We start from the raw sequence: 13,683 nt of genomic DNA, 5'->3' as shown, positions 1-13,683 counted from the left end.
TACACAGAAAAAAATGACATCGGTGGAAGACTCAATCAAATTGAAGGTAAAAGAAAGCTTCGTATCTTATGGTGATTGGCAGAGGAGCCAAAACCTCCATGGAGAGACTTTGGACATCCACGCTTACGGCACTATTATGTTCCATACTTGGTATCACCACCGTCTCACCTGTTAGGACCCCTTGTCCCGCCAATGGCACTTTTCTCATCGTGTGCACCTGTGAAAAGTGAAGAGAAAAATTCTATTTACTCTTTTCACAGGTTTCTTTTAATACACTATAACAATGAAAAAAAAGAACCAAAATGGGAAATAATGTGTAAAAAATATATGCACTAATGAAAGCACAGAGAACACTAAAAGTTCTTAATGGTGTATCCGCCGTAGGCAGTATAATATTTTGATATAAGACCAGTCTGACTAAGCTACTTTACAACTTACCGTATTTTCACGACTATAAGGCGCACTTAAAAGTCTTAATTTTTCTCCAAAATAGTCAGGGCGCCTTATAATCCAGTGCGCTTTATATATGGACCAATACTAAAATTGTTATCACGATAAAATTAAATAAATCAGTCGATAGAGTACACCATCCTCTACAGCTCTGACAACTACAGCAAGCAGCCCCCGACTCTACTATTTTCCCCGTAGAAAACGTACTGCGCAGTGACTGCTGGGATATATAGTTCTTTTGTCAATACACCCAGTATGACGGCGAGCACACTAATTTGCTGCTCGCCGTCATTCCAGCTGGATTTACAAAAGAAATCCTGCCGCTAGATGTTGGCGTCAACAGAGCATTCAAAGCTAGACTGCGAACTATATATATAAATATATATTATATATGGATAAATATCGAACCGCAAAAGCTCTGGCAACTACGGCCTTTAGCGCAGCACCATCTAGTGCAGTGGTTCCCAAACTATCTTACCTGACGCCCCCCACTTCCTCTTTTGCTCATGTGAACTTATTTTATTTTATTGCATTTATTTCTTAGCATTGTTCAGGAAAACAGATCTCTGTTAATAGAAAACGGGTTGGACCGTTGGAGTGACTGCTATAATCATATTTTGCATGTATTTAATGGCAGATATTTGTTCTTTGATTTTATTATTCTTATAATCTATTTAAACATTTTTTAGCAGATGACTTCACGCCCCCCTTGAATTCTGTTTACGCCTCCCTAGGGGGGGGCGCGCCCCCCAGTTTGGGAACCACTGATCTAGTGGGTGCGCCTTGAAATGCGATGCGTCTTTTGTGTGTGTCAAATACAGAAATAGCACTCATTACTGACACTGCGGCTTAAAATGCCATATAGTCGTGAAAATACGGTAGTTTTTTTGCAAAAATTACGATATGCCCTTGAGCATTCTTGAATTCTTTGTTTGCACGTGTCTATGTGTTCAAAACTATTTCTACAAGATTAACCTTTACTGCAATATTACTTTCATTTTTAACCTATTTTTACATTGTTTTTCGCAAGCAGTAAAGACTACAGTTAGAATTGGGATTTCCTGTCAATTCCAAACTTAACTTATTGTTGTATTAATGTTAGTTTTTACCTGTCCCCATTTCTCCGAGCGTGTGCAAAACGACGTGACCACGTTGTGCAAATTGTTTCCTCCAATCACCACTAATTTGTCAGAGGCCCCGAGGAAATAAAGAACTGGGATGTCTGCGTCTGCTCTGGTGAGCGTGGGATGCAGCTCACTCCACGAATCTGCCATGGGTTTCAAATGACTATATTTGGGCACGAAAAAAAAATAAAAACATCCATGTTGTTATCTTCGTACCTCGCCTGCTGTCGTACTGGAGCAGCAGTTTCTCTCCGGTCCTCCGGATGCTGCCCAGGACGTAGAGACGGGGACCCAGACTTGTCACGAGGGGCACGTCGTGAGAGAGAGAGACGGCGAACTGGAAATCGGTGAGGGGGAGCGGTGAGACCAACCTGAGGGACGAAAGACATGTTGGAAAAAAAGGCCTGCCATGATTCACCCATTCATTTGCCAGACAAGTCTGCTATTTAGAGTTTGTTCTATGGTAGTTTGAAAAAGAAGTACATTTATACACAAATGTTTTTTTTAAACAAAAAGACTCTTTTAGCTCACTGGATGATATTGACGACAACAGACGTCCAATTCATTTTGACTGGGTGAGAGTGAATGAATGAATGCCAAATACTATGAGAAAAAAATACTTGGAGCTGTAACTAGTTTATTATCTAAATGTAATTAATTTAGCTTTTGTTAAGATTGTATTCATTTATAAACATAATTAGATCAAATACTGAAAACTAACTGTTAGTGTTATCATTATTATAAATTTGCTTGCAATGAAGAACGCTTTGCTTTTGTTAGAAATATTAATCAATATATATATATGTGCTTGAAGAACGCTTTGCTTTATTAGGAATATTAATCATTATTATACATGTGCTTGAATATTCATCATTATATATATGTGCTTGCAATGAAGAACGCTTTGCTTTATTTTTAGAGTTATTGACATTAATAAAAGGCATTTTAATACATCTCTTGCGAGAGTAATGCTCACTCCAAAGTTAACCAAAACAACTTGAAGGTCACTCCCCTTTTGCACCTGGACTTCTCGAGACTATGGTTCACATCAAGAGAACTGTAAATTGTTATGAGACTCTCAATTGTTTAGAGTTCTCTGATGCATGTTGTTAAATCTTTTGAAATCAATTAGTAAGAGAGAGAGATCGATTCATGAGAATTGATCTTGACCGAGGACACGTGTGGATCGATTCTCTCTTGCAAGAACCCAGTTATGAGTCAGATGTCTTGTTACGGCGACTATTTGGAAATACCCATTGGTGAACCTATCACTAACGATTCTTTTTTTGCGAAAAAAGATAAATATGTTTTCCTTGCCCTCCATTGGGTTCAAAGTCTTAAGCGTAATACACGTTTAAAAGCAATGTTTGTAACTGAAACCAATTTGGGTACCTATTTTGGTAGGTATAACACAGAGTAACACAGAAGAGAATAACCTCGTCCAAAATATTGGCAGCCCCACAACTGTATTCCAATCTAATCTGTCAATGTAGCGGTATCACTTCCTCTGCAAACCTCCAGTTGTCCTGCCATGGATCGTAGCGTTCCACGGCCGCGAATAAGGCCGTGTTGGAGTCTGGGCTGACCAGAGAGTCCAAGTACCAGCCGCCCACGGCGTAGATATGGCCTTCGCAGACGGCTGCGCTGAAGTGCCTCCTGTGCTGTGAGGCAAAAACACATTCAGGTTAGTTGAAATTCCAAGGAGTACTGCACAAGATAGAATTTTTAGTCAGTTTTCATTACACGATTACTAAATTTTGGATAAAACACATGTAATCTAGTTGAAGTGAGAGAGCTGGACACGAATCAACAAGGGTGGTTTATGTAAAAGAAGGTGGTTCAGTCTGAAATAAAATATGTAGCGGCTAACTTAGCTAAAATACTACTGCATTCATACATGTAAGCATCCGTGATAAAATAACTTAAATATCCAAACATTCCGACTTTTTGTACTGATAAAATCAGCCCGAAAAAACCCATCAACTGTAACAACCTATAGCTCGTGTCAAAGTGGCGGCCCGGGGGCCAAATCTGGCCTGCCGTATCATTTTGTATGGCCCGGGAAAGAAAATCATGAGTGCCGACTTTCTGTTTTAGGATCAAATTAGAATGAAGAGTATAGATGTATATTCAATTTCCTGATTTTCCCCCTTTTAAATCAATAATTGTAATTTTTTCATCCATTTTGTTCTGTTTTTAGTTCAAAAATCATTGTAAAATCTAAAAATATATTTTAAAAAAGCTAAAATAAACATTGTTTTAGATCGATAAAAAACTGAATATTCTGGACTTTTAATCCATCTATAAAAAATATCGAAATATTATATCTAAGATGGTCCGGCCCACATGAAATCGAGTTGATGTTAACGCGGCCCGCGAACCAACCCGAGTCTGACACCCCTGACCTATAGTATTTGTTTTACCTTAATTAGCGGCGCAACGGCAGCCCATTCCTGCGTCAATGGATTATACCTAAAGGAGGCCATTTTGAAGTCCCACCTCCTTCTCACAAGGGTCCTGTAGCCTCCAAAGATGTACAAGTAGTTAAAAAGCACTACAACCGTGAAGCACCACTTGTCTGCCCTGAAAGGGAACTCGGCAACGCGATGCCATGTTCCGCTTCGCTCGGTGAACACGTGGCGGGCGCCCTCCGTCGACGGGTCTTTCCAGGATGTCAGGTTCTCCTTCCGAAGGCTGCACAGATCGGGCTTCCCTTGCGTCCTCATGAGGATGAGCTCTTCTTTGTCCTCCTTGTTCAGATACCTGAGACAACACAGAATTGTGATGAACCCCGAATTGCTCCTCAGTATGTGTGATTGGTTGTCCGTCTCCTCGAGCCCGGTGATTGGCTGCCAAACCATTTGAGGGTGTCCCATGTCTGCAGGCCATAGTTGGCTGGGAAAGGTTTTGAAATGATCAAGGAGGTTCCTGCTACCTGATCATCTGAGGTAATTCCAGCAGGTTCTTGCTCAGGTAAGCCCACACGGTGTTCCTCAGCTCCACGCAGCAGATTTCCCGAGCCAGGTTAAGGTAGGAGAGACACTTCTCTGGGGTCAGTTCACGGGACAGCAAGGACAGACACTGCGTGAGGAAGGCGTCGGCCAGCAGGTAACTGCTTACCTCCACAAACAACATGATTGGATGAATTAGGGCTCTCTGTTTTGACTCTTTCAAAATCAATTACGCTCGGTGACAATTGGAGAAGATATACGTATATTTTTTTTTTTAAAGCTTGTTTATGTGCGCAGTCCGAAATGGATCTGTTTTTCTTTACCACATCAGCATTTGTACCCCGCCGTTTACCTACAAATGAATTTACTACATGTACATGTGACATGCTAGTGTTTATTGGTATTCGATTATTGATGCCTTGATCCACATGGCAAGTGTGACGTGTTGAAGTGTACGTCGGTGTTCGATTGTTGATGCCTTATGCAAGTAGCTTGGCCAACACGGGAGATTTCCTTGATACCAGTAAAGTTGGATTGAAGAAGCAACAACGAATCACTATTGTGATTATTTCTCCCTGTGTTTCAAGGTATGCTGGTTGTTGTAGAGGCCGGTTGAGTTTGTGGTTTGCACGATACACTGTTTAGCGTGTGAGAAAGAAGATAATGTTTAGTAATGTTTATTTACTTTTAATTGCGAGCGTGAATGTGCGAGTCCCGGGTCAAGCACATGTATGTAACATTTAGTACGCTACCTTCGGCGGCCATTACCGTTACCATTATTAGTAGTGTCTATGACGGTCATAGCAAGGAATTTATGTTATTGATATTTCATTGTTTGACCCTGCTGAATAGTTAAGAAGGACTTCTCGAAGTTGTAAAAAGAAAAGATAAAACAAGTTATGACCATATATTGAACGGGTGTAATTGTACATTATGTTTTGGGTTCTAACGTGTTGCTAATATATTTATACGTATATGGGTGTAATTGTATATTATGGGGTTTTGTGTTGATAAAGATACCAGTAAAGTTGGATTGAAGAAGCAACAACGAATCACTATTGTGATTATTTCTCCCTGTGTTTCAAGATAAATGGAAAAAAACAAGGTCAAAATGAACTACGATTGTTAGACTCCCTAAATGTCTCATTATCCCGAAAACATAAGCACACCTGTAAAGCGATAATGCCCGCTCATGGCTAACATTGAAATTCACAGAAGTATGATCGGACGTCTATAAACATCTTGATTGGGTGACAAAGTTTTGCCATCGTCCGATTGTGGTTAGTAAGCTAAACAAAGTATAAATGATTACCTGTATGTATTGGCTTAACTCTTCTTCTGGAAGGGTCGGAAAAATGTTGTCGAAGTAAAACTCCATCAGGTGGTGAAAAACAGACGATGAGACGTGATTCAGGTGGACGATGTTTTCATCGGACTCCTTCATACCAGACTGCGATAAAGCTCGGAAATATTCGCTGCACTCAGAAAGCCTGGCCAGGTCGACCTGGAAAGCAAATGTATTGTTTAGGCAAAGGTTTGAATACCTCTTGTGGTTACGCTACTTACTCGGAAAGCATGCGTGTCGGTTTGGATGGTCATCATGTGATGGCTTTGGCCTTCTCGGTCATAGGTGCGAAGCGCCATGTTGCTTTTCCACGCGTCTGACATTAGTCGTGATGTCACTTCAGCGTGGCTGACGCGTGTCGTCCGTGCACCAAATCCAGGAAAAACTCTGTAAAATCTTCCCAAAACATAATAAAACCACATGCTTATCTGGTGAAATAAGGTTCCAAAACAATGCAGAATAGGGTTCATTTCAGGGAAAATCTCCAAAAAGTACTGCAATCACGGCTAAATTTCCTTGTTGGTTCTAGAAAAAGAGATCAGACGTTTTAGCTGGGTGGTTGATTCAGGCTGGTCTATTTTTGGTGTGGGAAATTCGACCCCTGCGATTCGCTGAACTGGGACAACAGTAGGCAGGTTCTATTGAGAAACATAACTTTATTAAATTAAACACAATGTAGGTACAAACATGAGAACTGTCCATTTTATTTGATCCCTGTGCGACAAGCATCATCTTTGAAGTTAGTAATTTGTAGATAATCCACCCATTAGCTTTGCACCAATACTAGTATCGGAAATGTATTAAAATGCTGGATATCTGAGAGTACTAAGAAATAACATGCGATGCTATACAACATACGTATTTCCTTTTCGAGAATTTGGTTGCTTTACCCAAGATGGATTATCAAACCTCCCACTTCAACTGGATTGGACTTCTAGGGCGGTCAATGACATAAAATGTGTTAGTGTCTGGCCAAGCTATGATAGCAGTTAATTTGCATTCAAGCGAGTATGCAGTAGTTGTGTATTAAAAGAGAAAATCACATTTTTCTTTTTTTTACATAAAAACAATAGTATTGATGCAATGCTGTCATCTATAAGGCTTTTATGTTTAAATTTAGGTTGCAATAGAATAAAACAGTTCAGATTATTATTTCTTTATTATATATTTTAGAGTTGGGCGGATAGGAGAGCTTTTCTGGCTTAAATTCTGCCACAACAAAGCAAGGAAAAACTTCTCAAAGTTAAAACAATGAGGATTTATGCATCATTTAACCTTTAATATTTTTCTGGCTATATGAAATTCTGTCAAACAAATTTGCAGCTTTTTGCCATATTTTGCACATTTTTAAAATGCTTACTTTTATATATTTTTTGCAACTGCCACATTATTTAGTATATTTATCGCAAAAATCCAAACTACTCTGAAATTCATGACTTTTTATGGAAACCTTTTTTTTTAACCTTTTATGACTTTCTTTCAAATGTATATTAATAACAGCTAAAATATTAGAGACTAGCCAACCGTTTAAAATTGTAATATAAGTTTACAGAGCACAAATCCAAAACATAACATTATTCTAAAAACATTTGTATTGTAGTCTCATAACATAATTCCCGTTAATATTTTTGGTGTAATATTAGTACCTCTCCCACTCACTTAATTTTTAGCATCATTTTTCCAGTGCATTTACAATATTGCAAAATTTAAATTGTACACATAGACATATTTGGGTTTTAAAGTTTAAACCAGTTTATCGACCAATAGGAATTGCTTTGTTTTGGCGAAAATTAAACTTCGATTATGAGGAAATCTTGAAATATATCACGGTAAAACAGTTTAGCAAACTGCCGAGTGCAATTTATTTGGAGCACAGTGACTATTTGACACGTGCATCTTTATATCAATTGAACATAAAGAGACATCAAATCAAGTGAGGTAGTCAAAACTAAAACACAAACGCCTTCGCCATGGAAGGCCAAGAGGACAAATGTTCATGTCCAAATGTGGTCCACAATAAACTAGTGCATAAAAAAAAAGTAATGGATGGACGGAGAAAATGAGCTTAAAGGTCTGACTACATCTATAAATGCATGCTTGGACTACTTTTCCCACTCTTCGATGAGAAATACCATTCGGGATTGGTTCTTGTTACACGCATGACACACAGAAACTTTTTTTTTCTTTTTTAAATGTACTTGTAGTATAAAAGACTTCTTTTTCCATGAGTGCGAGGAGCTCTTCAAGAGAACAGCTTCTTTTGCTTGAAGTAAGCATCGAAGCGGACCTGGGCATAGTCCTGGGAAAAGAACAAATGATGACAATGAGTAATTGACCAGAAGAAAAAAAGACATCTAATAGTATCATGACTTACAAGTGGAGTTGGTTTTGTGACCAAATTCTTAATTCATTTTATTCCCAGATGAAATCAATTGAATCCCTTGAATAGAATTGTAACCACAATCCCCCCAAAAATGTCAGCAATGGATTGTTTTAATTTAGAGCTCAATTTGTGATTTCAAAGGATTAAAAAAAAAAGCTGCAAAATGTTAAAGATCATACTTTTTAGTGGGTTGAGATAATTTTCAGATATTGTGATGAAAACATTCAACAGTTTAATTTTTTTCATGTAAATTGCTTAAAAAACTGCTTGATTTTGGGGGGATTTTTGTAGTTTTGATACAAAATTATGTAGGTTAAGACTAGCGTCAAAAACTAGAGAAGATTCATAGTATTTGGCAGCTCTGAAAATGATATATTTAAAAATATACTATTGTACTATTTCTGAAATTGGTGAAATTGCTCGGAGCAGTTAGTATTAATTTGGCAAAGAAATTGACAAAATACACATCTGTAACGATTAGCATGTTGGGAGTACACGTGAGTCAAAGTCAAAGCCGTAGTTTCACAAATAGTATTAGAGGACGTGAGCTACTCCTCACCATGTAGCCAAACTCAATCTTGGAGATCTTGGCTTGGATGATAGACCACAGTCCCCACAGGAAGTGTGACGCTAGAGCATACCTGCACAAGAACCATGAGAAGATGACATATTATTGCCGTGCACATTTTCTTTAGTTTCTTTTGCTTGAATGAGACGGCGCTCTAATGTCGATTAGCCCTTGAAGGCTCATTCTAATGCTTTTACAGAAGAACCTTTAAGGCTAGCCATGCATATTTTGATATTTTACACAGCATTGTTTTTTTTAGGTCGTACACAAAGTTCCCTCTAAGCTGCTCGCGTGCGCAATAGACAAAATACCTGAAATTTGCACTGTTAATTGCTGGTAATGCAGTATTTTAGACCTAAAATATTGCTTGAATCTTCTTTTGGGGTATCTGAACAGCAAATACATCTATTTTATTCACCTTGTTTTGAAAAAACAAAAGGAAAAATAGTAAGTATTAATTTAATTGAAAAAAGATTTGACACCTGAGGTCACTATATTGAGGCGCAAGTGTCACCTGTTTGCTTCAATGATCAAATCTTCCTCTATTGGTCTCTGGTCTCCACTAGGCTCAAGACCTGATTGCTGCTCCAACAGATAACTTCGGATGAAATGAAGCTGCAAGAATTTGTTTTTGTTTTTTCCACCCATCAATTCAACAATATTTTGTGGGATTTATCTTGAAGCCTTTTAGGTTCAAACCTGTTGCTCTCTGCTCGGATAATCCTCCGGCGTAGCTTTGTAGAAAGGCCACTGATCGTACGTGTAGTCGTACATCCACTCGCAGAAATGGTTCCCGAAATCAAAACCCCTGCAATAGTTGTGTTCAAAAACATCAAAAACACAATCAAACACCGTTGATCACCGTCAACGGCAGTGAATGAGTTAAATGCGGCATCACCTGTAGTTGTAGCTGCTGTACTCAAAATCGATCAGCATCAGTCTGTCTGTTGGGTTTTGGTCATTTTTGTCCAGAATTAGAACATTACCTACACAAGAAGAGATACAGTGGAACCTCTACTTACGAATGCTCACACTTACGGATTTTTCAGGTTACAAAACATGCTGTTATATGAATTATTGCTCCATAATACAGATTAAAAAATAATTTTGGATATATACGTACATTCACATACATATCTGGGATAGGCTCCGGAATTTAAAATGCTGCTCTACTTACAAAAAATCCAAGTAGCGTTACATTTCGTAAGTAGATGTACCCTTGTACTTTGCTTTACATCTTCAATACATGACTTTCCTAACAACTCCAAACCCTTAAAAACTGTTTTTAGCGGTTTGTACATCCCATTAGTGAAGAGGAAAAAGCATTTACCCTCTTGGACGTCATTGTGGCAGAAGACCACTGGTGATGGTGTAGCTGCCAGTAACTCACTGTGTGTGAAACAAAAGCAATGTTTTTACATACACACAAAAATATACAGAGGTATTTATTTCAATAGTTACTATTTGAATGTTCCTGATTGGATCACGTGATCCAAAATTGGGCGTGAACATGTCATATTTTAAAGAATGAATTCGAGAAGCTAGGCCATATGTCAAGGGTGTCAGACTCGGGTTGGTTCGAGGGACGCTTTAACGTCAACTTGATTTCACATGGGCCGGACCATTTTAGATATAATATTTAGATTTTTATTTATTTATAAATGGATTAAAAGAACAGGATTAAAAGCCCTGAATATTCAGTTGTTATAGATCTAAAACAATGTTTATTTTAGCTTTTTTAAATATTTTTTTTGATTTTACAAAATGTTTTTGAACTAAAAACACAGAAAAAAAATGATTAAAAAATTACAATCATTGATTTAAAAGGGGGAAATCAGGAAATTTAATATACATCTATACTCTTCATTTTAATTTGATCCAAAACAGAAGTCGGCACTCATGATTTACTTTCCCGGGCCACACAAAATGATGCGGCAGGCCAGATTTGGTCCCCGGGCCGCCACTTTGACACATGTGCCATATGTCATCCGAGTTTTTGTTGTGGACACCATCTACAAGGAATGCATATTTTCATCTTTGCTTCTGATAAGCAACCCCAGTGGAGCGTGGTGTGAACTATTAAGAAGAGAAGGCACTGGGACAAAGGTCAGCTGTTTTCCCCCACCAAGGCAAAAATCAAGCTAGCCCAATAAGAAATCGTCTAATTACGCAATAATAGTTGTGTAAGATAAAATACTTTTATGATCCAAGAGCAGTAAAATATTGATTGCTAAAAGGGCTCTCACATTCATTTGTTTTGTAGTTTTTCACTTTTAAAAACTGTATCTAAAAATCATTATCTTTAACAATCCTTTAATCCACTATAATAACCAATGGATTAATTTTTTTTCAGTTATTTTCTTGTTCATTCCTTTTTGATAATAGTGCAAATAAGTCTACACTGCCATAAAAAACATACATAAGAAAATAATGAGAATGTATCTCCCTCAGTCCACCCCCCAAAAATTTTTTGGGGGAAAGGTATATTTGCAACAATTGTCTTCAACAAACCGGAGTTGTTTGAGCTCAGCCGGCAAGTCGAGCCTCATCAACTTCTTATACTTCTTCACATGGGCGTCTCTTGTAAAATTCAGCGCCAACACTTGATCCATGTATCTAATGGAAGACATCAACACTATTAATCAAGTACCAGCGGTGGGGAAAAAGATTTTGGCTACTAACTTGTTGATGGTTTTGAACAACCATGTGGGCTCCTTGTTAAAAGGCATCACCATTTTGTGAAAACGTGCCAACTTGGTGGCAATCTCAGCTGAAATGTCAGTATCTGAAAGTTGATCTGTGCGCATGCGGGTGTTCTGAAGGGGAAATAAATGGCAATATGAAACGCGACCCGCTCTCTTAATACTACCGACGACACAATATGTTGGGAAGTACTGTATTTTTGGACTATAAGTCGCGCTAGCCAAAGAAAACACAATGAAAAGGAGAGAAAAAAACTATATATAAATCACCCTGGAGTATAAATCGCATTGTTGGTAGGGGATTTTTTTTAGTTTATCCAAAAAAAAAAAGAAAAAAAATTAACAAACATGTTAAATTGACAATAGTAAAATGGAGAACAACAGGCTCAATAAGCCTCTCTCAGCATACATTTTTTTTCAGGTAACTATATCCTTAAAAAATATATTTAACAGGCTGTCAATGGTTAAAGAGGGGAAAAATGCATATACAAGTTGTAGGCCCAGCCAAACTATGAAGAAAAGTGCGGCTTATAGTTCAGAAAATACGGTAATGAATGGAAAAAAATCCAGAAATTTGGGATGTTAATGCAGGTAAGTGCATCATACGGTAAGATACTGCTCCAAGCGGCCTTCTGGGAAGATGCCATATAATCTGGGCCCCAAAGTGCGCTCGGCCAGGATGGCGAACATGACGCTCTCCAAAACCAGAGAGTCCACGCCTTGGAGGATGGCGCCGTAGATTCTGAGGAGCACCCGGCGAGGTTCACTCCCTTGGCTTTGAATGTGGTCGGGCAGGCTGCATAGGTAGAGCAGATTACTCAGGCCGCCACTGCAAAACAGAAGCAAAACACATCAATCATCATGAATTTAAGTTAGCGTCAAATTGGGAACTTTGCATGTATGCCGACAGGTTATGGATATGCTCATTTAGGAGAGATAACAGAAAATAGCAGGTTGCTTGCTACTAAAATGGCCCACTAGACCAAAAGAAAAGTGTTTGTTAAATCCTTGGCTGCCATTGGCTGCCATTGACGGCCCCAGACGTCCAATGGCATTCGACTGGGCGGGGCAAATGATCATGGTCAAACAGAATTGGACGAGAAATGCCGTCAATGTTATGCTAAAATGAGCATTCAAAGCCAGATCTCCCCAGTTACTTTTTACTCCAATACTTGTATTGTGCAATAATTGTACATTGATTCGATATATCGCTAATGACTGTATTGCCATATTGTGTGATAATCATTATCATTATCACAAATCATAGAGATTACCACACCTATTCTTGATAATTGGTTAAATAATGTATCCATGGAATACAAAATCTCCAAACCTTTTAGCCAATGTACTTTAAAAAAAATCATACGTAAATCCGATAGTCACCTGACGATGCTAATTTGGAAGTCGTTTATTTGAATGGTCTTCCAAGCTCCAGAGAGGAAATCTCGGCACCAGGCGAACGCCCTTTCCTTCGTGTCCCGGTCTACTTCCTCGGTTCGGCCGCCCTTGAATGACTCCGCCTCGGAGTCGTCATCGCCGTTGGGTCCCAAAAGTGGACTCGGGGTCCTCGAGGTCCTCTCATGGGCGAGAATGAGCAGTTCATAGCTGGTCGGCTTCCGCTCGTCCTGCGGGACCGAGTCGCCGCTTATGTTACTGCCCGCCTGCATTGCCAGTTTTCGGGCAAGTTGTGGAGGAGAACCGGGGAGAACTGAGGGTCGGAGTGTTCGGAAAGGGCTTACTGTAGTCGGACGAAGCTCGCCGATAATGCCTGCTAACCGGAAGACCGAGGCATATCTAATTATTCGCATGGGGTCAATGTAGCATCGTCGTCATTAAGCTGATAGTAGCCTTTACACACCGTCTCCTCCTACATTGGCAAGCACACTAGCATACACGTGACGGCCTTTGTCGTTATTCACTTCCGCGTAGAGCTTAAAGCTGATTGGTTGTGCTGGTGGCGCTGTTCTGACGTCATTAACGATTATACAGACGCTCCCCTACTTACGAACGAGTTAGGTTCGGAGCGATTGTTCATAAGTTGAATTTGTTTGTAAGTTGATTCAGTGCTATATTTTGTATTATAATTTATGTTTAAGGCCCATATAAGTATATTGAAGGTTTATATAAGTGCATTTGTATGTTTAAGGCTTGTATAAGTAA

At 39.0% G+C, this 13,683-nt stretch overlaps 2 protein-coding genes across 4 annotated transcripts; both read right to left on the bottom strand.

Moving 5' to 3' along the window:
- Positions 1–14: 14 nt before the first annotated feature.
- On the bottom strand, positions 15–6,908 carry LOC144070925 (kelch repeat and BTB domain-containing protein 11). The gene is made up of 8 exons (XM_077595483.1): positions 6,092–6,908; positions 5,838–6,029; positions 4,510–4,694; positions 3,998–4,337; positions 3,090–3,235; positions 1,791–1,945; positions 1,560–1,717; positions 15–217 (listed from the first exon to the last, which is right to left on the bottom strand). The coding sequence occupies exons 1-8, from the start codon at positions 6,338–6,340 to the stop codon at positions 32–34; spliced, it is 1,611 nt and encodes a 536-aa protein (XP_077451609.1). The 5' UTR covers positions 6,341–6,908; the 3' UTR covers positions 15–31.
- An 800-nt stretch (positions 6,909–7,708) lies between these two features.
- Positions 7,709–13,454, bottom strand: chkb (choline kinase beta). Of its 3 annotated transcripts, XM_077595478.1 has the most exons (11): positions 13,263–13,454; positions 12,907–13,148; positions 12,130–12,352; positions 11,504–11,637; positions 11,333–11,437; positions 10,152–10,210; positions 9,720–9,807; positions 9,521–9,629; positions 9,336–9,436; positions 8,813–8,894; positions 7,709–8,169 (listed from the first exon to the last, which is right to left on the bottom strand). In XM_077595478.1, the coding sequence occupies exons 1-11, from the start codon at positions 13,329–13,331 to the stop codon at positions 8,113–8,115; spliced, it is 1,269 nt and encodes a 422-aa protein (XP_077451604.1). In that variant the 5' UTR covers positions 13,332–13,454; the 3' UTR covers positions 7,709–8,112. The 3 variants fall into 3 exon arrangements, with proteins under 3 accessions (XP_077451604.1, XP_077451603.1, XP_077451602.1); XM_077595477.1 differs by having other exon boundaries at positions 9,720–9,765; positions 12,907–13,453; XM_077595476.1 differs by having other exon boundaries at positions 12,907–13,452.
- Between the last annotated feature and the right edge of the window lie 229 nt (positions 13,455–13,683).

This window comes from Stigmatopora argus, chromosome 3, assembly GCF_051989625.1.
Source record: "Stigmatopora argus isolate UIUO_Sarg chromosome 3, RoL_Sarg_1.0, whole genome shotgun sequence".
Classification (NCBI taxonomy): domain Eukaryota; kingdom Metazoa; phylum Chordata; class Actinopteri; order Syngnathiformes; family Syngnathidae; genus Stigmatopora; species Stigmatopora argus.
Note: the sequence above shows the minus strand (reverse complement) of the source record. Positions and strands in the feature narration are given on the sequence as shown.

Bases quoted from the DNA above. Each gene is read 5' to 3' on its own strand.
- LOC144070925 (XM_077595483.1), bottom strand. From the start codon at position 6,340: ATGAACCCTATTCTGCATTGTTTTGGAACCTTATTTCACCAGATAAGC. The intron at 1,946-3,089 runs GTTTGCAGAGGA...TTCGTCCCTCAG, and splicing joins CCATGGCAGGACAACTGGAG to GTTGGTCTCACCGCTCCCCC. The intron at 218-1,559 runs GTAAAAACTAAC...CACTTTTCACAG, and splicing joins GCTCGGAGAAATGGGGACAG to GTGCACACGATGAGAAAAGT.
- chkb (XM_077595476.1), bottom strand. From the start codon at position 13,331: ATGCGAATAATTAGATATGCCTCGGTCTTCCGGTTAGCAGGCATTATC. The intron at 9,808-10,151 runs GTAAATGCTTTT...CTTCTTGTGTAG, and splicing joins CCACAATGACGTCCAAGAGG to GTAATGTTCTAATTCTGGAC. The intron at 9,630-9,719 runs GTGATGCCGCAT...CAACTATTGCAG, and splicing joins TACAGCAGCTACAACTACAG to GGGTTTTGATTTCGGGAACC.